At 36.3% G+C, this 27231-nt stretch overlaps 1 protein-coding gene across 1 annotated transcript in view; it reads left to right on the top strand.

Annotated features, from left to right (window-relative positions):
• LOC123880305 (sushi, von Willebrand factor type A, EGF and pentraxin domain-containing protein 1) overlaps positions 1-27231 on the top strand; it is a 76998-nt gene that overhangs the window by 33218 nt on the left and 16549 nt on the right. Inside the window, exons 2-4 of the mRNA XM_045928350.1 lie at positions 16988-17167; positions 17464-17673; positions 20078-20173. Of these exons, the coding sequence (XP_045784306.1) occupies positions 16988-17167; positions 17464-17673; positions 20078-20173 (486 nt within the window). The remainder of the gene's footprint in view (positions 1-16987; positions 17168-17463; positions 17674-20077; positions 20174-27231) is intronic.

The raw sequence follows: 27231 nt of genomic DNA on the forward strand, positions 1-27231 counted from the left end.
TCATAAAGTAGCTGTATAGAAATTTAGATTAGCGCCTACATAGAAACTGACAGACTAACACATTTATTTGTTACGTATGTATAATTTTAATAATACAGTAGGTACCTGGTGAACATAGACCGCCCCTTGTGCCAGATCCGTTTTTCCACGCACATGCAAACTGTGGAATCAACTCCCATCGGTGGTGTACCCACTAGATTACAGCAAGGGTTTATACAAGGGACGGACCAACAAATTCCTGAAAGGCCGGCAACGCATCGGCAATACCTCTGGTGCTGCAAATGTTCATGGGCAGCGGTAATCACTTAACACCAGGTGAACCGCCTGCTCGTCTGCTCGCTATTTTTATATAAAAAAACTAATTCAGAGGAAACAGAAAAATAAATATATACCTATTAACGGTTTTTTTTTAACTTATCACTAAAACATTAATATTTACAAAAAGTGTGCATGCTCCACATGGTAGTTTTGTTGGCATAGTGCCCAGTGCATTAGTGCTATTACCTCTCTGAAGAGCTAGGCTAAGCCGTTAAGCTAATAATAAGCGCCAGCTCTTGGGTCACCAGACACGTGGATCACCTTTTGGGACACGTTTAATTCAACCTTTCGTGTCCGATGACCGTGGACCCAGAGTTTCAAACGCAAGCGCCGCAAATACGTATCTCCTACATTATGGAAAAGTTAACAGGTACGTTAATATAAAATGGTTAGGTTATTTTTATATGAACTTACACAAAAGCAGGAAACTAATTTTAAACCTCGCGACTTTATAACACACGCCAAAAGTTAAGCTTGTGTACCTAAGTACGACTTAAGTCGCACCCAGTCTGCACGCTCCCATAGCACCTATTTGGAAGGTCAGGATTGTTAGTGCGTGCTTATAAGACTAGGGACGGCCTACGGCATTGCATTAAATTGCTTCTAATATTACAATATCAGTCACTGTTAGGTTATTTAAAACCTCTGTCAATATTTTTCATATTATTATCTGGTATTATATTAAAAGTAATGATTTTCACACATTTCGCGCTCGCTTCGCTCATGATTTTGTTTTAATTACTTGATGCTTGCAGCTTTATCTGCATAGATTTCGATTTTTAACTCTCTTTGATTTTCCTAATGTCCGTTTCCGAGATGCAAAAAGCTTTCTGAATAATACCAAATTTTGTCTAAGAAGATATATACCGTGAAAACGTAATAGATAGATGTTTTTTTTTTATTTAAATGCACAATCAACAGGTTACAATTATTAATCTTAATAAACTACACAAAATGAAATACATATTGTTGCAATATTGTAGGCCCATTTAGTGATTGCCACAGATTGCGATACGAAACTAGATTGTCAGTTTGAAGGAGAAAAAACGAAAAAGAAGAGAATAGATGCTATTTTAGACCCAGCAAGCTGTGACAATCAACTATTACTATTTAGCTCAAGTGCCACTAACAAAAAATAGACAGACGGACACACTTTCCTATTTATAATATTGATATTATGGTCTTACTTAACATATTTTTTTGTAAATATTTGAAATTTTTCCCGCTCGCTTCGCTCGTGCACGTATTCATAAGTGTCCGCTAATTCGATAATTAATAGGCAGAATATAGTACAAAATATTACTGTTGCGATAGTTACATAGTAATTTAATTTAATGAACATGTCAATCCATATTTAGTATCAAACTCGATTATGCTCGCGACTTTGTCCGCGTGGACTACATTTTCAAACCCCTATTTTACGTCCTTACGGGTCGAAGATTCAAAGCTCCTTTCTAATAGCTAACTATAGTAGCTACATGACAAACCGATCCGTCCAGTAGTTTGAGCAGTGCGTTTGTTAGATCAGTCAGTCAGTCACCTTTTCTTTTTTAACCCCCGACCGAAAAAGAGGAGTGTTATAAGTTTGACGTGTGTATCTGTGTATCTGTCTGTGGCATCACAGCTCCTAAACGAATGAACCGATTTTAATTTAGTGTATTTTGTTTGAAAGGTAGTTTGATCGAGAGTGTTCTATAATCGAGGAAAATCGGTTCAGCCGTTCATGAAAGTTATCAGCTCTTTTCTAGTTTTCTCATAGAGGTTTTTGTGTCGGGGGTTTTTAAATTTTGATTTATTTCAAGAGGTAGATACGTAATTACATGATTATTAATATTGATCTCTGTGTTCATCGTACCGGCAATAGTTTAAGCACATGTGAATGAGCAAAAATAATAACTGAATTAATTATTGTTGGAGCATTAATCTAGCCCACGCAATCATGGTTTTCGCGAAGAGGCCTAAAATACCTACAGAACTAGTTGTTTAAAAACTGCAATTACCACTTGCCAGCAACTTTGTCTGCGTGGATTTTGTTAGTTAGCTTAGTTAGTTAGTTGTTTGTCAAGTTAGCCCTTGACAGCAATCTCACCTGGTGGTAAGTGATGATGCAGTCTAAGATGGAAACGGGCTAACCTGGAAGGGGTCCGGCAGTTTTTTAACTAAACCCTTTGGTTTTTAATATTCGGCATCGTGCCGGAATGCTAAATCGCTTGGCGGCACGACTTTGCCGGTAGGGTGGTAACTAGCCACGGCCGAAGCCTTCCACCGACCAGACCAGAAAAGAAATCATAAAATTCCAAGCCCTAGATCGATTTAGAGCCTGGAACCTTTCATAATAAGACCACAGCGCTTACCACTGTACCAGGGAAGCAGTCTAACTCTAATTTTTACTTTTTTTTTGTTACGGATGGTTTATTCACTTATAAAAAACATTTTGTCCAGGATAGAAATGTAGTATTTTCTTTAAGGTAGGTATATAGAATATGAGTAAATAAATATTACGGTCCGCATTACAGAACTGCCATTTTGTAACTCAGTCTATCCGATAACTGCGCAATGTAACTTTAGTGATATAGAAAGTTACGCCAAAATATAGTTTCATAATTCGTTTTGTAAATGTAAGTAATTAAAGTACCAAAATGAATGTAAAATAGTGAAAGTTGTAAAATAAATTCCACAAACTAGTAGAGCATACCCTATGCCCTACAGGCGGTAATAATAATAATGATTAAAAGCTTTTGTTTTCCGAGATTAATTCCTGCCGTTATTAGGGTTCCATATCGAAATGGTACATTTTCACATTTAAAACATTAGTAAGGATAATTTATAAGCTCCGTTTTTACTCCTGAAGAAACATCACAAAAAAATGCTGTTTTTTTGAGACGATAGAATATTTAAACCAAGTAATCATACCTTATGTTTCTATCAAAGCCACAGAACCTCGGAGGGCGAGTCTGGAGTCTGTTATCATGTAAGAATTTGCACAGGGGCATTTTAGCGCTCCGCTAAGGTATGGGGAACTGGCATTACATACAAACGGTGTGTGGGTGATCAAGTACATTGCTCTCAGAAACGGCACTAATCCTTGACTTTTCATCTAAAAATGTCAATACTGCTTATTCGACAACAGCAGAATTAAATAACAACAGCAGATTTGGTTATCACGAATATACCGAGCTAGTACCGAGAATGGACGAACCAAGACACATAGGGAGAGCAACAATAATATCATATTGGTGATCGACGGAGGATCGTCGAATCATCTTCTGTTAACTGAATTAATAAAAAATATATTTATTATTTATTGTTTAAAAAAAACTAAAAAGAGAAACACTAACTGATAAAGAAACCTAAATTTTACAAATAGGTTTTCTTTATAAAGTAAGTAAACTCTCAATAAGAAACGTTTTGCGAAGAGAGGGTTTTTTTTTAATTTGTACCAGAAAGTTGTAACATTAAAAAAAATGAAAGAAAATTGGACAGGGAAGTACTTTCTATAAGAGACCTCTACCAGTGACCCTTCTGATTTTCTGTCTGTGTCTATCAGAGCAACGTTATTACAAAATAATTCAAAGCATTATAATTTATAATTTTTTGTATAAAGCAGTTATTCAAAAATAATAATATAATAATAATATATACATATGTATATCGATTATGGATACAGCGCTCGGCAAATAAAGGCCTTGTGGGGGGAAATTGATGCATCGGGGGAAACTTAATAATGGACCTGATTAATCAATTGTGTGCTCCCACCCCGTTTGAATAAACTTTAACAATATAAATCTCATTATCGGCTTCTATGGAATCCTGGGACATAATAATATTATATTTTGTAAATATTTTAGGAGTCAAAAGGCTCTAACATATAGACATAAGGACTCACAAAGAACACCGTAGTACTTAGTAGACTCGGAAATCTTACTTCAACTTCTATAAAGTACAAAACTACTTACCAGAATAAAATTACATACGAAGTACAATACGTAAGGTAGGTAAATTAACGGTTCACACATCACGAGGTTAAGCCGAAAACAAAGAATGATTTATGCTAGGAACGAAAACGATGAACCTTCTGAGAATATTTTCTACACGAGAAACGAATTCGTCACGTATTTCGTAAGTGGCCGAAACATGTGCTAAAACATTTGTTTTCTTTAGAACACAACATGCTATTGTAAAGTTACTGTCCTAAGTAGATAAAAATTCGTTTTTATGGATTATTCGTTATAATATTATTCGTAGGTATATCATACTTTTATAATATAATGTTATTCTATGCAGAATTTTAACAAAAAATACAACTAACGCTAACAAACTCTAACAAAAGGAGTTTTCCCGTGCAATTTAGAATACTAATGTAATTACTATCGGCAAAAAGCGGGTTTTGGTCATAATACGAGTACATAGATTTTTATTTCTTCCTGATTAGTAAAAGGTTCGATTTAGCTTAAAAAAAATTGGTACCTCAATTCATTACGGATTCAGTGCAATTCATTACGGATTTCATTATATCACAATGTACATGAAAGTCATTTATACATGGAATAGGTAAGTCAACCCGGGTAAAGCCGAGCGGGCTAACTAGTCATTAAATAAAAATCATTTTCATATTTAGATTTAAAAAAATTACTACATATTCTTTTTACCTACCATCGAAGTCATCGTTCCACGTGTAATCGGAACGGTGTCCCGTGTCAATAAACTAAACTTGCAGCCTGAGCCAATATGAATTCCAACCATCTATCACGTACCTACAGTGCAACTCCTGAAAACTCTTTGAACGTATGACACACCATGTGGAAATACAGGTTTTTTTGTTTCGGTGTAAACCAATTTTAAAGCGTCAATAGCCAGACGATTACGAAGCGGACTGAAATCCTTTTAAAGTCATCTAGATTTGAATTCCACCCGTTGCTCTTTGCTACTCCTATCATAGCATGAGCTTCTTAGGAGTGGTTTATTCATAGTGCGCTCCGAACAAACGTAATTTGGCGCTCATTTGAATATTAACGCCCTCCCTGGCGCAGTGGCCTTATTAGTGGAAGACCCCGGGTTCGATTCCCGGCAGAAACTTGGAATTTAATAATTTCTTTTCTGGTTTGGTCTGGTGGAAGGCTTTCACCGTGGCTAGTTACCACCCTACCGACAAAGCCGTGTCGCCAAGCGATTTAGAAACCAAAGGAACCAGGTTAGCCCGCTTCCATCTTAGACTGCATCATCACTTATCATCAGCTGAGATTGCAGTCAAGGGCTAACTTGTATCTGAATAAAATAAAATAAACCAATAATAATTATTGAAATTTTGTAGATACATTCTAAGAATAAAATCTATCTCTGTAATTTTCAAAATTACACGGTCACAAGAATTTACATACAAATCTTGAAACTCGTGTGACTTTAAAACTGATTATTTTAACGAAAATCTGGCAAACCATAGATGTAAACTTTAGTCCACGTAGTTTTGTATACGATAGGTAGCCTCTGTACCAAATTTATGATTCTTCCGTTGATAACAATAGGTATAAAGCCTGTAATGGCAATGAACGATTCAAGGCTTTGGGCGGTAGCAAAAACACCCTTTTACTTGCGTGGACGTGTTCTTACAGCTCTCCACACAGAATTGGTTAATATGGCAACTACCATGGCAAATTGTTGAAATGGTTCGAGTATTTGCTAACTCACTGACACGATTTTTGAGCGTATATAATATTATATTAGGTATAGCTTGAGTAGCCAGTGAACCTCGCGTGGTTAACGAGTAAACGTCGCGTGCTGAACATCGTGTGATCCACCAATTTTCGATTAGTCTTTCAGCGATTAGCACTGGGCCTTGAATATCTCTAGCATGAATTACTCGTACCAGTGCGTTGGCAATGAGCATTGAGCAGTCAACGCAAGGCAAGCATGCGAACAGACTCACTGCACCGTCCGCGCGTGTACAGCTTGTGAGCGAGGCGATCCGCTGACACTACGGAGTTTTAAATGCAGTGAGTGTATGCCCATAAAAAAAGATTCCAACGAATAATGAACCTCCTCGTTTTTTGAGGTCCTTAAAAAGAATACTCACTGCACGAGGCGAGGCAGCGCAGGTCGGATGCCGGGCAAGTCGCCCGGGAACTCGGTCGACGGCGACCGTTAGAATCAACTATATAATAGAAGTCGCTGTGCGTATACGCACGCAGTCGCTGCAACTTCGTGAGCATATACATGGTGATTTCCATATAAATTCGGTCGCAGTCGACCGAGTTGCCGGGCGACTATTCGACCGTGAGTAGTGGGTCTATTTCATTTCTATCTGTGTAGTGAAGGCTAAATGTAACTAGGAATCAGCCTAGCTTATGGTAGACTAGTATAGTATAATATCACCAAGATTTTGAAGACACTTTTTGACACGTTATATACTTTTTAGTCTATGACCTATGTGAATAGACAAGAAGTGGACCACACATAGTTCCGTTTTATAGCTTACACTTGACCCTTCCCTGATTATTTCCTGTCGTAAAATATCGGGTAACATAAAAACCATAGCCACATGTCACAAGCAGCTAATAAATCAGTCGGGCGAGGATATTCAACGACATCTGTGTAACTAGGATGTTACATGCTGTTCGGTAGGGTAACCAGCATTTTTATGTCATCTAAAATCAATCATAATTTTATCAGTCACCATCACCACTATAACTGACAACAATGAATCAAAAATATAAAACAACTAACTCTGTAGGTTTAAGAATTGTTATATTCTGTCAAGAGTAGTTTTCGTAATTGTTCTGAGAAACAAAGTTTTAAAAATTAATTTGTTATATAATTTAATAGTTTACTTAATTTAGAAACTATATGATTCATTTAGTATAATTCGACACATAAAATTATGACTTAAGAAAACTTGGCTTATCTGTAAGTTCTATTATACAAAATACGATAATAGAAAATAAAGCCATAGAATAAAATCGACAAGAGTAAAGGAAACTTATTACATTCTCATCAACATGACCCATTACAGACAGGAGTCTCTTCTACATTCACACACCTTTGAAAACATTATGGAGAACTCTCAGCCTGGTTTCCTCACAGTGATTTCATTCACCGTTAATGCAAGTGATAAATATAATTATTTAAAAAGTTTAAACACGCATAAATCTACAGTAATAATGACAAAATGATGGGATCACTACATAAAAGAAACAGACTTTGTCAAGTCGTTCTATAGTGGACGTATTGGGGTCGTAGACAAATAGTTTATGTCCCTTCCTTTAATTTTAGTAGCCATTTTATTAATGCCTTGCTGGCCTACTTTTGTACCCTACTTATTAATTATCAGTTTAGCCTTTAAGCAATCCAGTTACTTTACAATTTAATACTAACTAGCTAATTAATATCTGGCGTGCGTTGCAATGTTACTCGCGTACTATGTTGGAATCTTCCCACAACAAAAACAACTGTGCAAAGTTTTAACTTGCAAAAGGAGTCGCAATAGGTGTCAAAATTTTAAAGTAGGACACAAGGTCAAATGGGATTATAATACCTAAACTTATTAGTAAAATGTTGACCTCTTTCCACCTTCTTTTTTCTACAACCGCACCACACGCCACCGTAAGCAATTTCACCCTCATCACCCGGGCGCCCGTTGTGCCAGCTCCTTTGTTCCAGACACATGCTAACTGTGTCACCAATTCCCTTAGGTGGTGTTCCCACTAGATTACAACTTGGGTTTTGTTCAAGCGGCGGCGGACCAATAAATTCCTGAAAGGTCGGCAACGCATTGGTGGTTCCTCTGGTGCTGCAAATGTTCAGGGGCGGCGGTAATCACTTAACATCAAGTGACTTACCTGTTCCTTTGCCCGCTAGTTTATTTAAAAAATAAAGTTTAAAAAAGCTGCAATTTTCATCAGTTGGGAACTCTTTTGTGAACGTACGAATTTTGTAATTCCCGTTGGATTTTAATTAATGCATCGACATATTTTCCAGTGGACAGACTGAATGAAGAGATATGAGAAAACGGGCTTTGAATTTAATATGCAAGTATATTTGATAAATAAACGAACGTATCTACTTTTGAAGTTACATCATAATAATTATTATTTAAGTACATACTTACATATTTTGAGTCGCTTCATACGAAAGCATGATAATTTTACTGAATTACTAATTCCTTTAATATACAAGCAACGACGCAAGTTTCAGAGATTTATTTATTTCTCGTATGGCAGCAAAAATTCCCCCTACCATACCATCCCCACCACCATCGGGCGTTGTGGGTGGTGGATTCGTCATTTATTAAGAGATATTGTGTTCTTGCGAAAATGTGTTCTGGTAGGGGTAGGTTTAAACTTATTATCTGCGCTGGACAACCAAGCTGATCCTTTGTGCAAGCCAATTTTGCTTATCAGCTCTTCTTTCAACAGTTGAGTCTATTAACCGCGGTGAAATGTCTCGTAAAAAAAATTGCATTAGGACTCCACGGCAAACGGAACAAAAATTATAACTCTACATAAGATAGGCCTACCTTAAAATTATAGAATGCGAAAATTAATTCTGATTTGGTGGCAACTAGCCACGGCCGAAGCCTCCCACCAGACTTTCCTTGTAATTTTAGATACCTAATTGATTTGTGTTACAGAATATCGCAGTTTAATAATGTGAAAAAGTAGAACGTTGAATGGAATTCAACCTTTGTCAAGCTCTAGTTACTTCGTGACCACGGCAAACGCGAACCCTGTTTAACGTAACTAACTTCTAAAGAGACGGGTGGTATATAGTGGTATTATAATTAATAGAGCAGGATCCCTGTACCGCCAGACATTACTTATTTTCTGAGTATCAAAATGTGTGGGATAGAGTAGTGTTCGTATGTGCCTATAATGGACTAAAAGGTCGCGAGGGCCAGATCTTCGTTATTTTATAAAAGCTGAAAGTTTCTCTGCGTATTGTCCCCAATACATTTTGAAGTTTGGATCATAGTAGTATTGGTAGATAACAGATAAAAACGTATAAAAATCTTACTTTTAAGTATAAAGTATATTTTTTTTTATATTTTCTTCAGAATATTATAAGAAATCACTAAGTATCGAGGCAATCGCCTTTCAAACTTTTCAATTTTACAGGAGGTAGCTTCCCTCTGTAGTAGAGAATACGAATTACGAAGAGAATCTTTTAGCTTTCATAAAACAAAGAAGTTTCGGCCCTCACTGGTCCTCTATCTAATAACGTTCGCATATCTGTTAGCTTGGGCCAAGGACCAACAGTTACTCCTAAAGGTACTTTATAATACTTAGTCACTTTTCTTAAAGTCTGAGAGCTGATTTTTATGAATATTTTTCAGAATGTTGATACTAATCAATACTGCAGACACTTGCCGTCATGTACCTTAGGCTGTGCCTTAGGTACTTGCCGTTATGTACCTTAGGTGCTTACCGCATTGATCTATCTGAATTTAAATTAAACCGTTTCAGTACAAACATGATTTTGAAGTAAGAAGTTATAAGTTAAGACTCCAAAATCCTTCGTACTCAGTGATGATGCAGCAATCTTCTTAGGACAGGAAATTAATGGCAAAAAGTTGTATTTGTCCGCGTTTTTGATTTTTAACTCTAACAAACTGTGGGAAATTGTAATAATATTACATATTACAATGGGAAATAATATTTTTCCACCATTGTGAATTAATAAATCATTACAATAAGAAATACATATTACTTCGCTAGTCTGCATGAGGAACATCACTCAAATCGTTCCTATTTTTTGTTTACCAAAGAAAAAAAGAACCCAATCCTTCATTGTTTTATCAACTACGTATATCAAAATTTTTAGAGATATTATTCAACCTATATAAGTATTTGTTGTAGAAAGTTGACCCACAACCTTCCCAAAACCGAATATTAAATTAGAACTTCAATTAAGAAATTACATTTTTCAGGGGGAACTCCCATACATAAAAAATCGCTCAAGTGCGCCCCTTTTTAAATTTTTATCATTTGTTATTAGAACGGCTCTAGAGATTCACATTCTGTGAAAATCTCAACTCTCTAACCTACCTATTAGGGTTCACAAGATACGGCTCGCTAACAGGCAGACGGAAGACGAATGGACATGGTAGACAGACGGACAACGGAGGCTTAGTAATAGAGTCCCGTTGGCACCCTTCAGGTGCGCAACCCTGAAACGGAGCCAAAAAAAGCTTACCTCTGAAGTATGACCTATCAAACAAAAAAGAATAATCAGAATCGATTGATTTGGCGCAGAAATTGCGTAACAAACATACAGTTAAATTGAGAACCTCCTCGTTTTTGGAAGTCGGTTCAAAATGTGTTTACGGTCCATGGAGCTATTACGATTTACGTTGCAAAATGGGCGTTCAGAATTTGAACCGTGTTTAACTTTAACCGCGTTCAATAATATGTGAATTTAATAATTTCTACTTTGGTGAAAAGCAAACTGTAGCCCTGAATTCAACCCTGAATTAAACGCGTCAACTGAGTTTGAACTCATCGTTTTTAACCCTCGACCCATAAAAGACGGGTTTTATAAGTTTAAGTTTGACGTGTGTAGCTGTGTATCTGTCTGTGGCATCGTAGCTCCTAAACTAATGAACCAATTTTAATTTAGTTTTTTTTTTGTTTGGAAGGTGGCTTGATCGAGAGTCTTCTTAGCTATAATACAAGATAATCGGTTCAGCCCTAGCCGTTTGAAAGTTATCAGTTCTTTTCTAGTTATCTTCACTACCTATATATAACCTTCACTTGTCGGGGGTGTTATAAATTTTTTATTTACACTTGTAATTTCAATGATGAAATCGGCCCTAAGTTTTGAAGGACAGCCGGCGATGTCGTATCCGCAGTCCGCGACCATTGTGGAGATTTTCCCACAGTAAATCGTGAGACTATACGTTAGATTCAAATGCTGTGGTCTAATAAGTGGAAGGTCCCAGGTTCGATTCACGACAGTATGCAATTTGGGAATCTATAGTTTCTTTTTTTTTAGGGACTTTTATATCTAACTATATGTCAGCCAATTTATAATCTAAGTATTTATATGAAAACAAAACAAGAAATTCTTAGGCTAGCAAAAAAAATACAAATCGAACGAAAAGAAAAACAATATAAAAGTTATAGATACAGTTAACAATTGAAACTCTTTTGATTCAAAACCTTGTGCATTCCACTGTAATAAATTCAAAGTTGGAGCCGGAAAGTCCTTGAGTGGAGACCGCGTTTAGGCAAGCGTAGTGTGGGACGCCATCCAGCACGATGGACCGACGATATAAAGCGGCTGGCGGGAAGTGGCTGGATGAGGAAGGTAGAGGACCGGGTGTGGTGGCGCTCTTTAGGGAAGGCCTATGTCCAACAGTGGACTCCACAGGCTGATGATGATGATGATGATGATGAAATTTAAACTACGGGCTATATTTTTCTTACTATCCATAATTGGTCAATAGGAAGAGGCCATGTTACATGTACAAATGATTTCTTAAAACTCTTTTATGTATTTTATAACAGTTGTAGTTGTTGTATTTATGTCATTATAAATGATATCGTTCTGTATTATGATTTATTGAATTCAGTTATTCCTTGACATTAGAAATGTTTAAAATTGCACTAAGACTTTTTACTGGATTTTTTTTTAGGGTTCATATTCTTATCTATGTTAATATATCTATACTAGTGAAATTAAACACATTATGAAATTAGAAATGTTTTAAATTGCACTAAGACTTTTAACTGGGAATATTTTTAGGGCTTATATTCATTATCTATGTTAATTTAGTGAAATTAAACAAAGGATGTGTATGAATACTTGAGTATTATTTCAAAACGTGGTAACTAGCATCTGGCCTTATTTTCGGGGGTTATTACTAAAGCGGAGGTTATTTAGAGCGCGTGTTGTAACGTTTTGCTGCAGATTGTGATTATTTTTGTATTCTACAGTCTACACCAACCTCCGCCATTCAGAACTACTTACTAGTTTTATAACATACTTGACCAATTTACGAGTAGGATCAAGTTGTAAGAGGAAGCGGGGAGGTGAGCTTTCGTATGATCTGGTGGGAGACTTCGGTCGCGGTTAGCTACTAATCTACCATGCTACTGTGATTAAGGTTCTAAAATAAAAACATCTTAAATACTTCACACTCGCTCTACTTAAAGTCACGTCAATGAATATGTATTTCTATCTTGCTGTTAAAATTAAAAAATGTATTTTCCTGACTCCAACTCTCCCCAACCAAATAATTGGCACTTATGACACTTTCATCTTGCCCAATTTTTTACCGAATCGACCATGTGGTGTGATTTGAGCAGTCGGTAAAAAAAATTGGCCTGAGAACTTATACTATACAGCCACTTTCTATCATACTAGCCGATGCCCGCGACTTCGCCCGCGTGGATTTAGATTTTTTGAAATTCCGTGGGAACTCTTTTATTTCCCGGGATAAAAAGTAGCCTATGTGCTAATCCAGGATATTATCCATCTCCATTTCAAGTTTCAGCCAAATCCGCCTAATAGTTTTTGCGTGAAGGAGTAACAAACATACACACACACACATACACACAAACTGTCGCCTTTATGATATTAGTGTGATTCTTATGCAATATATACATTGATGATGTAATCACTTGCTCGCACTTTTATTTTAAGGATACGCACCCAGCTCACAACTTATGCCGCAACGTAAAGTGGAACACGCATGTCGTGTATGGGTTTTTGTGTTAAGAACAATCGGTCACTAACGGTGGCCGGCTCTCGGACGTGGATTCACTCGACCCCGTCAATGTTTCTGAATAATTATGCGGCTCCTGGTGCGGTCTGCATCACAATAATATCTATACAAGGCGTCAAGTGGAATTTCGTTTGCAAAATTATGGCGACCGTATTCGACTTCTATATTGGTCAAAAGGATGCTGCCAGCAAGTGTTTTGGTCCTAAAAATTTCATGATGTCATCATTTTTTCAACATTTCGGAGATAAAGAAAACTATCATCAATTTTTAGGGTTTCGTACCTCAAAAGGAAAAACGGAACCCTTATAGGATCACTTTGTTGTCTGTCTGTCCGTCGTGTCTGAAAATACCCGAGTACGGAACCCTCAGTGCGCGAGTCTGACTAGCTTTTGGCCGGTTTTTTGAAGTGAAAATTTTAGTGCGTTAGGCGATTTTGCAATAGATAAAATTTTAGATCACGTCACCGACATTCTAATATTAATAATGCTTGGATTTCTGATAGGTATACAAAATGTTAATGGTTTTAAGTGATAAATTTTAAAACTTTAGTTTTTGTTAAAATACTTTATTAATTTAAAAACCGGTTAGTGTGGGTTGGACTTGCACACGAAGGCTGTTGTATCATTATGCAAAAAAAACATTTATTAAAATAACTAAGCACAAATTCACGCTTTTCAGATTTCTCCCTTTACTTGTGCTATAAGACCTAACCAACAACCCAATTTCACGATTCTAGGTCAACGGTTCCTCTTTTTCCTTTTGAGGTGCGGAACCATAACAAACAAAAACAAAAACCACTGTTATTTTCTAGTTTTTTACTTCTGTGCCTTGAGCGCAGTAGTTTTGTAGGAATCATTAATGGTGTTGAATGAAAAGTCAAAATTTCAAAAAATAACCCGCCACACTTTGAAGTTTTCGGCCCCAGGTTTACTGGGCTTAGTTATTAGTTACTTTACGAACCTCTAAAGTTGGACTTGATTTTGGATACGAACCAATAACTGAGCCCCGTAAACCAAATTAATCCCTGGAATAACCACTCGTATGAAATGCATCGAATTGCCGGTCATCCTGTATTTATTCAACTGGAATTAATTGAATTTGATAAATGATTAATTAGCAACCACTTGTAGATACTTCCCTAGCCTTGAAGCGTTCACTTGTAAACTGTGATACGTTCATGCAGAACTTTTAATTAAATATAGCTTATCTTGTTGACCTCATTTCTTACCCCACTACAGCGAAGCAAAAGGATAGTCTACTCGAAGAAGTATTTAAATGAATAGATGTTCTAGTAGTTAATATTATATACATAGTTATTTTTACGATTTTTTATTCCGTTACAAATTGCCTTTGACTGCGATCTCACTTGGTGGTTAGTCTAGACTCTAGATAGAAGCGGGCAAACTCTGAAGAGATATAGGAGTTTTATTAAACCCATACCCGTTATCGGTTTCTACGCCACGTCGTACAGGAACGCTAAGTCGCTTGGCGGCAGGGCTTCTGCCGGTAGGGTATTAACTAGCCCGGCTATGCAGACCAGCGAGACCAGAGACAATTTAGAAACTATACATTCCCAATTGCCCCTGTTGGGAATCGAACCCGGAACCTTCCGCGACCACAACACAGTCCACTGTGCCAGGGAGGTGGTCATATTTTTACTATGCCGTTTGAGTCATCAGGCTCCCAAACACCATCAAGTAGATATTTTGAATTTGATATTTGCTTTGAATCCAATACTTATAAGTTTGTTATGTAAAATTCATCCCCAGTCCCCATACAACCAAGCACGCGATCAAGCCTTCAAGCCTGATACAAATTAGAAGATATAGGTACCTCTACAATCTACATGAGTTAAGGTTACTACTTACCAAGATTTTATGGCTTGGATTTTAAGATATGAGTTTAGATAAAGACATGAAACTCTACATAATTAGGTATTATGGAATCATTACTATTACGATTTAAATTATGTATTCATAAATAATATTTATTTTAATTTTTTAGTCTCTAATAAAGAACACTTTTTTGATAAGCACCGTCATGGTTGCATGGTCATTTGTGGTCAGAGATACGTGAGTCAATTGGCCTACTTTTCTTAACTATTCGTAAAATGTACAAACTTCTTGAGCTGTTCGTTGATGCTTCAAACTGTTATGATATTTCGCGTAAAATATTCGTGACGACGAACAAAAAATCGCTGTCCCTCGGCTCCGTTTTACTCTACCGTTGTGCGTTGCGCCTAACTTTTGACACTGTTATATATATTTCGCGTGAAATATTCGTGACTACATACGCACACCTAGGCAAAAGGTACCTCAAGGCATACGTAACTTGGAACCTTTGTTCGTCATTAATATTTTACGTACGACCACAATGTAGGTGGGTGTTGTGAAATGCATTATTGACATTGTTACTGGAAGTTATATTTTCACTTTGTAGTGGTTATGGACAAAGTATAAATTAATAGCCGTAAAACCAATTTTTATTGGCCTGTCGCGATAAAATGAAGAGGCATTTAACGTTAATTGGTTGTAGCCCACATAAAAGAAGCAATTTAAAAGTTCAAATTTTGCATTTATTTAATTTAAAATCAGGATGTAAATAATAAACATGTACCTATTATTTATTTATTTTGTACAGAAGCCTACGAAGGTTAGTCCTACCTAAAAAGTGGCTTGTTCTTAGCTATAATTCAAGATAATCGGTTCAGCCGTTTTAAAGTTATCAGCTTATTTCTAGTTACTGTAACCTTCAGTTGTCGGGGGTGTTTTAAAATTTTAATTTATACTTGTTAACCTCATTTATTTACATCACTCGTTAGTCATAATTTTTTTTTAATGTTTACAAGAAATAAAATAACTGAAACATTCCTAAACATACGGTTGAATGGGTCCTACTCATATTTGAGTTATAAGTGGGATAACTACTAAGTAGGGCCTAAAGTCCCGTGGTCAGGGCTCCAGAGTGACGAAGCTCCTCACGATGCGTGAAGTAGTTAAGCGATAGTGTCTTGAGATGTTGATCGAAACCATTCGCAATAAGACCGTGGACGTTACAACTATCGGCATAATAATCACTGATTACATAAATTATAGACAGTGCCATATCAGAGCGGTAATTATTATTTTTTTTTTATTGCTGCACCATCTATTTATATTGTAAGCCGTCGACTTATGTGACTGTAATGGCTGTCACCGCATACAAATTGAATCCCACATTTGCACATTGCAATGCCTTTATCTTCTTAAAAATTACATAATAGCTTTCCTTAGGTAGCGTACAGCGTACCCGGGCCGTAGCTTCGATGATCACGTGCAGCGCACAATATTTAACTAGGTATACCTATACGAGTACGTCTAACCGATTACAGACGGCTTCACTTGTCTTGCGATCGGCATGCAGCTCGTCATACTATATTGAAATTGCCACCATCTCTCTAGCTATACTTTATGACATGATCAATTCCAGTTTAAAATAGAAAAATTTGTTAAAGTCCCCCAGTATTTCAATACTATAAAACTTTCTGAAATGGACATATGAACGTGAATGAGTATGCCATACAAAATCACAGTTTGTGCCGATTTGAAGCGTCCCAACCAGCGCACCGGGATTTGAAATTAGTCTTCTTCGCGGCAATATTAGTCTTCTTGTTAGTATTATGTGACAGAGGTCTCAACTCCCATAACGTTCACTTGCTATCAGTACCAAAATGGCGAAAACCAATGATGTTTTAAAACAGGTTGGCAATCGAAAGGCCTGCGTACTTGTAATAATAAAGGTCAGCGACAAAATTGGATGCTTAAATGGTTAAAAGAACTCAGTAATAAACACCCGCCACTATGAAATCAAGAGAACTCATATGGAAGAAAAGATTGAGTCATCGACCCATAGCCCACCTTCTCATCTTTTTCGAAGTAGAGCGTATTTCTAATTACAATGTTTTTCCTTTAGGCGATCGACGTTGTGGTCACCCAGCAGTGCCACCAAATGCAAGAGTATCTCTGAACACTACGGACATCGTGGCCGGAACCGTTGCGACCTACGAATGTGACGAAGGGTATGAACTCTTCGGAGCACATCAAAGGGAATGCACGCTACGAGGTGACTGGTCCGCAGATATACCATTTTGCGGTAAGTGCAAAGCAATTCCTTATTTTAAAAACCTAAAATGACCTTCGATTCATTTAAAAAAATACTTGAAAATCGGATGTTATTGGATATTATTTCTAATCAAATTCGTTGTGATAATATTGTTTATAACTTCATACTATGTGCTAACAATATGTGCTGTAAAATTCAGATTTTTTATATCAGAGTAAAGTAGTTTAGGAACTTAAGACTGGGTCATGCATCATGACTCACATAAAACTGCCATTTAGGGCTCATTATTTCTTAGATGGTAGTTTTTATACCTATAATCTTTGCAGGCACAAACGTGGCTTTTCGAAAGCCTGCGAATCAATCGACAACCGTGAGGGGAGGCAGCGCCAGCAATGGCAACGATGGTGAGAAGACGACTGAGCACGATGGAAAACAGTGCACCGAAACACTGAGGGAAGCGTCTCCATGGTGGCAAGTTGATTTACTTCGCCACTATGCCGTCAAAGTCGTCAGAGTTACTACCAGAGGCTGTTGTGGTAAGATCTCAATTACTTACTTTTAACTTTTTACTCAATTATCGCAAAATCAGAGTTCAGCAATCTGTATTTGTTTGACTTTTTAATTACTCCCATAGAATTGCAAAATTTAAATACATAATATGATATTATTATGACAAACAAACAAAAATTTCAATAAACACAAAACCCACTTTAATAACCCTTCCAACACTAAAAAATTGAAGTCATTACAGATTATATTAATATAATATGTATACACGAGTTAGTATAGTTCCATAATAATATTTTTTGGAGCCAGTGCCAATTAGCAGCACGAATCGTCTACTCTTGATAGGTACATTGACTTTCAGCTTACCAAAAGAATAGAAATGACTTTCGCCGGCTACGTTGTCTTGTTACTTTTTTCTGGGCAAAACTCCTTCGAAGTCACCTCTCAGTCATCTATAGGTCACTGTTCACTTAAATTGATGACATCACTATTCACGCGTTTTTGGCCTCTAAATATAGCTAATAAATATTATATTTTAGTAGACGAACACACAGTTTTTAACTTTCGGTCATTGTTGTTTCAAGAGAGGGGCGCCAAATTCTATGCCATGTAGACGTCGCGTTGGCGGCAAATTTAAAAAACCCAACATTCATTGAGTGCTTTTAAAATAAAGAAAATGAGTCCAAATTTGACTGTCCTGCCATTTACCATGAGAGAGTTCAAATTTACTCATGTGGTTCAAATGTCCATCTTTCACCTCCATCATTAGATTGTAAGAGAAGAGGCTTTCACTTAATGCTAATATCTATTACTGATAAGCTACCACTAAAAGATATTAGCATTAAGTAATAGCACCTTGTTCTTGGTAAGGCACCTCTTATATCTAAGCTTATCTGACTCATGGTGGACTAGTTCTTTTTACCAATTCATTAAACTTTAGTAATCACGTTAAATGGAGAAGTTATCCTTTGTTGACCCAACCCATTCCCAAGAGTTCCTATGACGCCATTTTCTTCTCAGGAAGTGCCGTTAGAAATGCTGATTTTTCAAGTTTACCCATCATAAATGAAGGACACGGTACCAGTTGCATCTGACAACATCTCCCCAACTAACTTTCACATTCATGTACTTAACTTTTACGGGTGCATTTATGATTCGTCACAGTCGGTAAAACAGTGTTTGAAGGCAATAGTAGTGTGCAATAACAACAAAAGCATGTTCAACACTTTTTATGAGCAGCAATATTGCGCGAATCTGCATTATCTAATCTACTTAGGCCACTAAAGTGATACTTAGATCATACTTGATGTAGTTATCTTAGATAAGAGATGCGATCTCATTCATCAGGCGTCACAAAAACACTTCCACCTGTAATTTTAATTAGTGGTTACTATGATGTAAGCATAAGACTCATTAACATTTTTCAAGTGACATATTTTTAGATAGAATTCAGCGTTAGTTGGTGTTTTTTTCTAAACTTATACATAGTATATTCTACGAGTAGATTATACGCCTGTTTCTAGTGCAACATGTGCCATCGCTAGCCACTCATTATACCTATCGTCATACAATTTTGAAACTGGTCAATTTTGTTGCTTTTATGTAACACAAATTACTCCTTACCTACTGGTTACTCATTGAATCGTAAACAAGTAACAAAAGAAATTTTTTCAATAGTTTCTTGTGAAAAGTGTAGGTACCTATAGAGTAATTTATGAAAGGTTGTTTCAGAAAATTCTATTCAGAGAATAGATATATTTCTTAGTAGAGTTCTTAAGTTATAAATAAAACCATTGATGTAGGAGGAATCTAATTTGTGCTGTGGAAAAAACCCTAAATGAACTGACGAGCTCCCTAGCGCTGTGGTCTTATTAGTGGAAGGTCCCGGGTTTGATTCTCAGCAGGGAATTTTATAATTCTAAATCTCTGGTCTGTTCTGGTGGGAGGCTTCGGCCGTGGATAGTTACCACCCTACCAGCAAAACTGTGCGCCAAGCGATTTAGCATTCCGGCATGATGCCGTATAGAAACCAAAGGGGTATGGGTTTAATAAAAACTGCCATATCCCTTCCAGGTTAGCCCGCTTTCATAGACTGCATCATCACTTATCACCAGGTGAGATTGCAGTCAATGGCTAACTTGTACTTGAAAACACCGATATGCAATATGTTTTTAGATCGAGTGCTTAGAATTGTACAAATTCATAATGTATATGTCGTCCAGTCAGCTATGCTTTTCAAAAGCTTTTATTAGTTTAAGTTGTTCCTATGTTGTCTTTCTATTTCAGGTACCATTGAGCGACTAAGATGAAAATATGATAGCAAAATATGAATCGTTCAGTTAGGAGTGGAGACTATTTGATCTTAAACTTTCTTTTGTAAGACTATTTGATCTTAAACTTTCTTTTGTAAACTAATCTTTAACTATCTTACAGGACATCAGCCACTGCAAGATCTAGAAATTAGAGTTGGGAACAGCAGCAGCGATCTTCAGAGAAATCCTCTATGCGCCTGGTTTCCGGGAACGATTGGTAAGTAAACTTAAGGAGACTTTAATAATTATTATTAAGTCGAAACACGGTTCTTCCGCGGGTGTCTTGATTTATGCGGTAGGAACAACTCATATTACCCACATGCGGAGAATTCCTAGCAACAAAAAAAAGTATTTTTAAATATCGATCTCACTTAGTGGTGAGTGATTCCTTTTGTTTTAAAGATTTTAATCGGTAGAAAACACAGATTGCGGAAGTGTATTCCAAACCTTAGCCTTAACCTTAGTAGGTATTAAAAGGTAAGGTCTTACATAACATAGGATTTAATACTATTTAATTCTAAAATAGATATCTTTTAATTCAATCAACGATTTATTAAGAGATAAACTTTCTTTAAACAACAATGCATAAAAAAAGATATCTTCTTGCTATAAATATTTGTTTTGACTAATTTTATTTATAGATGTTTCAAGGTTCTATTATCTACGAAGCTTCAAGATAATAGCACAAAAATAAGACTCTATTTTGTTTTCATACTTAACAGGGCTCTCTCCGTCACTCGTTTCATACAATCGTAGTTCCAATTTCATTTGAATATTAAGCAACCAAAGTCCATGAAATTTTGCAGACATATTCTAGAAACTAATATCTGTGTTTGTGGTTTTCCAGATTTCTGTTAAAATATTCGGTTTCAAAGTGACGCGGTCTTAAAAATTTTCATACAAATCTTTGAGCCCCTGTAATTTTAAAACTACATATTTTTAGAAAAATCTAAAACACCACAGACACAGATATTAGTTTCTAGAATATGTCTGCATAATTTCATGGACTTTGGTTGCTTAATATTCAAAAGAAATTGGAACTACGATTGTATGAAACGAGTGACGGAGAGAGCCCTGTTAAACAATGATGGGAATCACTAGTAGTTACTAAGTATAGACGTGCCTATTCTTCTTATGGCGTAGGTAATGGTAGGTATGTCGTAAATGAGCATAATTTATAAAAGATATCATTAAAATTTATTATTGTTTACACTACGAGAAGATAATAAATACTATAATATAAAAATCCGAATAGATTTAGCGTGCGCGTGTGTACCCAACTATATAGGAATATGTGTAGGTAAGTAGCTAAAGTATATTCAAAATTGTTATATGAAAAGACAATTCCCACATTTTTTGTCAAACATAATAATCAAAATAAAAATTCAATCCTTTGTGTACTCCACGCGGTTAAAGTCGTTGGCATAATTTGAATTTTTAAAAATCATTTCTTAGCGGATATCTACGTCATAATAGCTAGGTATCTGCAAACAACCCGATCCGTCTAGTAGTTTGAGCTGTGCGTTGATAGATCAGTCAGTCAGTCAGCTATATTTAGAAGAAGAAGGTTCAACTTCTCTATGTTTGTGGGTTTTAAAAATGAGTAAACACTAAACACGTATTTTATCTTATGAGCTAGGTATAAAAAGGCAATTATTTTTAGGGTTCCGTACCTCAAAAGGAAAAACGGAACCCTCATAGGATCACTTTGTTGTCTGTCTGTCTGTCTGTCCATCCGTCCATCCGTCCGTCCAGAAACCTATAGGGTACCTACTTCTCGTTGACCTAAAATCATGAAATTTGGTAGGTAGGTAAATCTTATAGTACAAGTAAAGGAATTAATCTGAAAACCGTGAATTTGTAATAATTTAAAAAAAAATGTGTTTCAATTTTCAAAGTAAGCTAACTATACCAAGTGGGGTATCATGTGAAAGGGCTTTACCTGTACCTACATTCTAAAACAGATTTTTATTTATTTTCATGCATAATAGTTTTTAATGTATTATTCAAAATGTCGAAAAAAATACCCGAGTACGAAACCTAGTGCACGAGTCCGACTCGCACTTTGTCGGTTTTTTAATTCTCAGACAGAAACTTTAATTTTATATTTATAGTATGCAGAAACTCCTGCACTTGCATTAATCAATCAGAAGAAAGTGGAAATCGCGTCACAAAATGTTCACAAGCTCTCTAGTGCCGAGGCTACATGGGAACTGTGACTCTATCGCTTCTATTTACATTATACTAGAAAAGCGCGGCACGATGCGATGTCGGTAATGACCTAATAGGTCCTCGGTACTGGAAAATACTTAGTAATAAATTAATATGATAACCGTATAGTGCGTAAATGAAAACTCATTCCTTTTCTTCTTCTCATTTTGTTTAATGGCTTTTAGCGTTTACCCTTAGACTAGGGAATAAAGTCGAACTTTTGATATGACTGACAAATAAGAAAAATAGGAGAGTGAGATCTCAAAATGTATTCCGGTATGTAGTCGGGTAAAAACTATTATGCCGACCGGGTATATTATACCGACTACGAAAGGATTATGAGTTCAGTACGTACCTCAGTAGATAGGTACATACGTTTGTATTTTATTAACCGACTTCGAAAAAAGGAGGAGGTTCTCAATTCGTCAGAATCTTTTTTTTTGATTTATTGTAATAATTGTTCTTCATAATTGGCGAAGTACCTACTCAGGAGACTTTGTTTGTGAGACTGACAGCTTTCCAGATGTTAGCTGTAGATTAATAAATAAAGGACAAATTCAATGGCGAATATAATAAGAAGAATAAGTAAAAAATTTATAAAATATGTCGAGTATCAAATAAAATCGCTCACTGTGCAGAGGTGAGCGGCCGTACGAAAATATGAAATTTCCGTAGTTTCTACCTACTCTCTTGTCGAATTTTTAGCACTTTCAACCAGACAAACGCAGCTTTACTACATGATAGGTACCTATATATGCAAAACGGATATGAATAAAAACAGAAATTACATTTTAAGGAAACATAATAAAGTGTTATGTAATAATATGTAATATCCAATAAACTCCAATCACTCTCGCAGGATACAGGATACTCTAAAAGACATGACCTACTATTGTAGCATAAATACTATCTACTTTTACTTTCTATGTGGCAAAAAGCGATTTGCCCGCCCGTGAACGACACATGGACGGCGCGAAGGATGGATGATTACATCCACGCTGCTGTTTCGCGCCATTAACTAACTTGGCTGCCGCGATTCACACACGATTATCGCATAGAGCGGCTTTACTGTAAACCATCTCATGTCGTGTCGGAGTGACTAATCGTAATCGTACTCTATGAAATATCTTTTCATGTTAATGACAGCACATTATAATAATGCTTGTCATTGTGTTGTGTTGATAAGGCCGCCAAATTGTATGTACCTTTATTTATGTTTTGTATGTGATTATAAGTTGAGGATGCAAATATGTCGATAGGACGTACAGTATGTAAAGGCTGTTTTACGCCGTAATCAATCCGGCATGTTGTGAATGGAAAAATTAATATTTTCAGGCCGCGGCAGTCTATTTTATGTAGATATAACATTATGTTCAAGTCTGCCAACAATTCTTTCTATATTTTAAACTAGATGATGCCCGCGACTTCGTCCAAGCTGATTTAGTGTTTTCAAAAATCCCTTGGGAACTCTTTGATTTTCCGGAATAAAAAGCTGCGTATGTCAATTTCTGAGGTGCAAACTACCTCTGTATCAAATTCCATAATATAAATCTGTTAAACGGATGGGCCTTTAAGAATCCCGTGGGAAATCTTTAATTTCCCAGGATAGAAAATCTATGTCCATCCCCGCGATATAAGCTAACTCTGTACCTTTCATCAAAATTGGTCAAACTGTTGGTTCGTGAAATGCTAGCAGACAGACAGACAGACAGACACACTTTCGCATTTATAACGCAAGTATGGATTCAGCCAAACAAATGAGATTGTATTGCCTAAAACAATAACCTCCTTAATACGAAAACAGTGTGTTTTCGTAAAGGAGGCAGTATACTAGTTAGCTGATCGTGTATGCAACTCTTTTACATTTTGGTTGCTCACGTGAATGTCGAGCAAGCGCGGTGAAGCGCACAGGAATTATATAATTGTAAACAAACTTACGTTTACGTAACCGAATAATGCTTTTCGCATACTTACCAGTTAATTAGTCCAAGTAGGTAAATACCTACCTACTCATGAGAATTTTTTGATTAGAACAGACAATTGAACACAAAGATTGTGTGATAAGAATTAAAAACTCTGGGTACACCCTGCTTTCAAATTGTTATGTCTAGCTAAAAAAGCATCTCATCCATAGAAACACAAAGACCGAAAGAAAAAAAAAATGGGTTATTCGTGGCAACATAAAATCATTTTATCTTATTTTTCTAAGATAGAAATTCTTGTAGCTGAATAAAACGTACCTAAGTACCTCCTGCATAAGTTATATGAATGTACTTATATGTCTTAATATCTGCTATTTTATATTTTATTTCATCAGTTATCGATTTAGGCTAAAAATAGCTTTAGCTTTTATTAGATACTAGATAATGCCCGCGACTTCATCCGCGTGGATTTAGGTTTTTAAAGATCCCGTAGGAACTGTTTGATTTTCCGGGATAAAAAGTTGCCCCAAGTACCAAATTTCATACAAAACGGTTAAGCGGATGGATCTTTAGGAATCCCGTGGGAACGCTTTGATTTTCCGGGATAAAAAGTAGCCAATGTCCGTCCCGGGATGTAAAAAATGGTCTAAAACGGATAATTTAGACGCCCTCGCATTACCTTATTTTTTAAGATAAAAAAATATATATATCTAATATTCGTATCTACTCTATGAGCACTAAACAACGATATGCCACATAATAGGGTAAGAAAAAAATCGGTTCCTTTATCATGTACCTACGGGAGCCCGCCTGAAAAATAAATTAACTCAATTTCTAATTCAATATGGTTTTGGGTCAACGTAATAACATTAAGTACCAAAATTTCAGATTTGTAACTTTAATCATTTTAAAGTTTAATCTAGGAGCCTAGAGACCTGTGACATGCGGACAGACAGCAGAGTGAAAATAATAGAGCTCCGTTTTTATACTTTGGGTACGGATCCCTAAAAAAGCTGAGATCTATCGAGTGCAAACTACTTTGTCTTTGCTAAGACTCAAGTTTCAGTTGAAAAGAGCGATATACCTGTAACATAACGCTGCTTCGTTTTAACAGTAAAAAAATTAGCAAGTAGCCAGTTTTTATCTTACACCGCGCTGACAGAGAGACTTACGCACGGACAACAAAGGCTTAGTAATAAAGTTCCGTTGGCACCCTTTGGGTTCAGAACCCTGAAAAAAATCCGACGAATTGAGAACCTCCTCCTTTTTTGGAAGTCGGTTAAAAAGGGTAAAAGAATATGTTTGTTATAACTTAATTCCTCTGAGAATTCTTTAAGAAGGGTTTCTCCGTCACTCGCTTCATACAAACGTAGTTCCAATTTCATTTGAATATTAAGCAACCAAAGTCCATGAAATTTTGCAGACATATTCTAGAAACTAATATCTGTGTCTGTGGTGTTTTAGATTTTTATAAAAATATGTAGTTTTAAAATTACAGGGGCTCAAAGATTTGTATGTAAATTTTTAAGACCGCGTAACTTTAAAACCGAATATTTTAACAGAAATCTGGAAAACCACAGACATAGATATTAGTTTCTAGAATATGTCTGCAAAATTTCATGGACTTTGGTTGCTTAATATTCAAATGAAATTGGAACTACGATTGTATGAAGCGAGTGACGGAGAGAGCCCTGTTAAGATGGATGTCATGATAAGTTACTCTGCAGCGTGCGTTCATTTTAAAGACGCCGCGGCGTGCGAGTTGTAATCTGCAATACTAATCATCATTAATTGTCGTGAAGGAAGTGTCAGGCCATTGTTAAGCTGGCCTTGGACATTTAGATGTTGAAGTTAATAGTTTCACATGTATTTTTTGCATATATTCAACTTACGTACTTTTTATATACCAGTTTCCTACATCTAGCGCCAGTCCATACCTCCTATAATTAGTATAATAATAATTATTATCATTAAAAATGCAAAAGTGTGTTTGTTTGTTTTTTAGACTTTCGTACCTGAAGGTTGCTAAAGGGACCTTATTACTAAGCCTCTGCTATCCGTCTGTCCGTCTGCCTGTCTGTCTGTTAGCGAACATTACTTAAGTCATGAGCCGTAATGAGGTAGAATGTTGAAATTTTCACAGTGTGTCTAGGGTACCTATTTCAATATTATAAAAATTTCAAAATGGCTGCCAAATTAAAAAAATACCTACATAACATTTTGCCGATCGTACGGAACCCTTCGTGTATGAGTCTTACTCGCACTTGTCAGGTTTAATTTCATTCAGCAACAGATCAAAACATCGCTGTGATTTGCTTGCTTAGGAAGGTACAATAAATAGTATTACTATCTACTCGTGTGGTATTAGGTAGTATAGTCAAAATTCGAAATACGTGTAATTTCTACCTACCTACTATGATATGGCTGCATGTAAATAAAGTCACATGCGCGGGTTACATTAAGCTAAACTAATTTACAGCTTCATGAACAAAGCTAAACTTCGTCCGCATGGATTTAGTTTTTTTTTAATCCCGTGGGAACTGTTTGATTTTCCCGGGAAAAAGGAGCCTGTCTCACTCTCCCGAACCATGCAAAAATCACCCCAAGCCATAGCAGCTGCGACAGACATAATGATATGAGCAATGTCACGGGGTTCCTTTTTAGGGCTCCGCATCCAAAGGTCAAAACAGAGCCTTATCTCCACTCTGCATTATGACTGTCTGCTTGCTCACTGACCAAATGAGTTACATAATATAAATTTAGATATTTGGTGCAGAACATAGACTAAACCGACTATTGAAAAGTCAATTAAAATTATGCATTCCCAGAAGAGCACGCCGTGAACAGCTACGGTAAACATAAACAATAAGTTTCTACGTCGCACGAATTAATGAAAATAGTTCCATGAATTTACTTCAAAACTTTATCAAAGCGTTCTCAAACATGGATACTGATAGAGAGAGAGCCAGTGCGTGCCGGACCTTCGGTATTTTATAAAAGCTAAAAGTTTCTCTGGCCTCAACACAGGGAGGAACGACCAGCGACTATGAAGTTTGGATCATGGTGGTTTTGGGAGAAAGTATAAAGTCTAATTTTTTTTTCTTCGGAATAGTGTGTGGTATTAGAAGTTTAGAACATAAAC

This window comes from Maniola jurtina, chromosome Z (genome assembly GCF_905333055.1).
Source record: "Maniola jurtina chromosome Z, ilManJurt1.1, whole genome shotgun sequence".
Taxonomy (NCBI): domain Eukaryota; kingdom Metazoa; phylum Arthropoda; class Insecta; order Lepidoptera; family Nymphalidae; genus Maniola; species Maniola jurtina.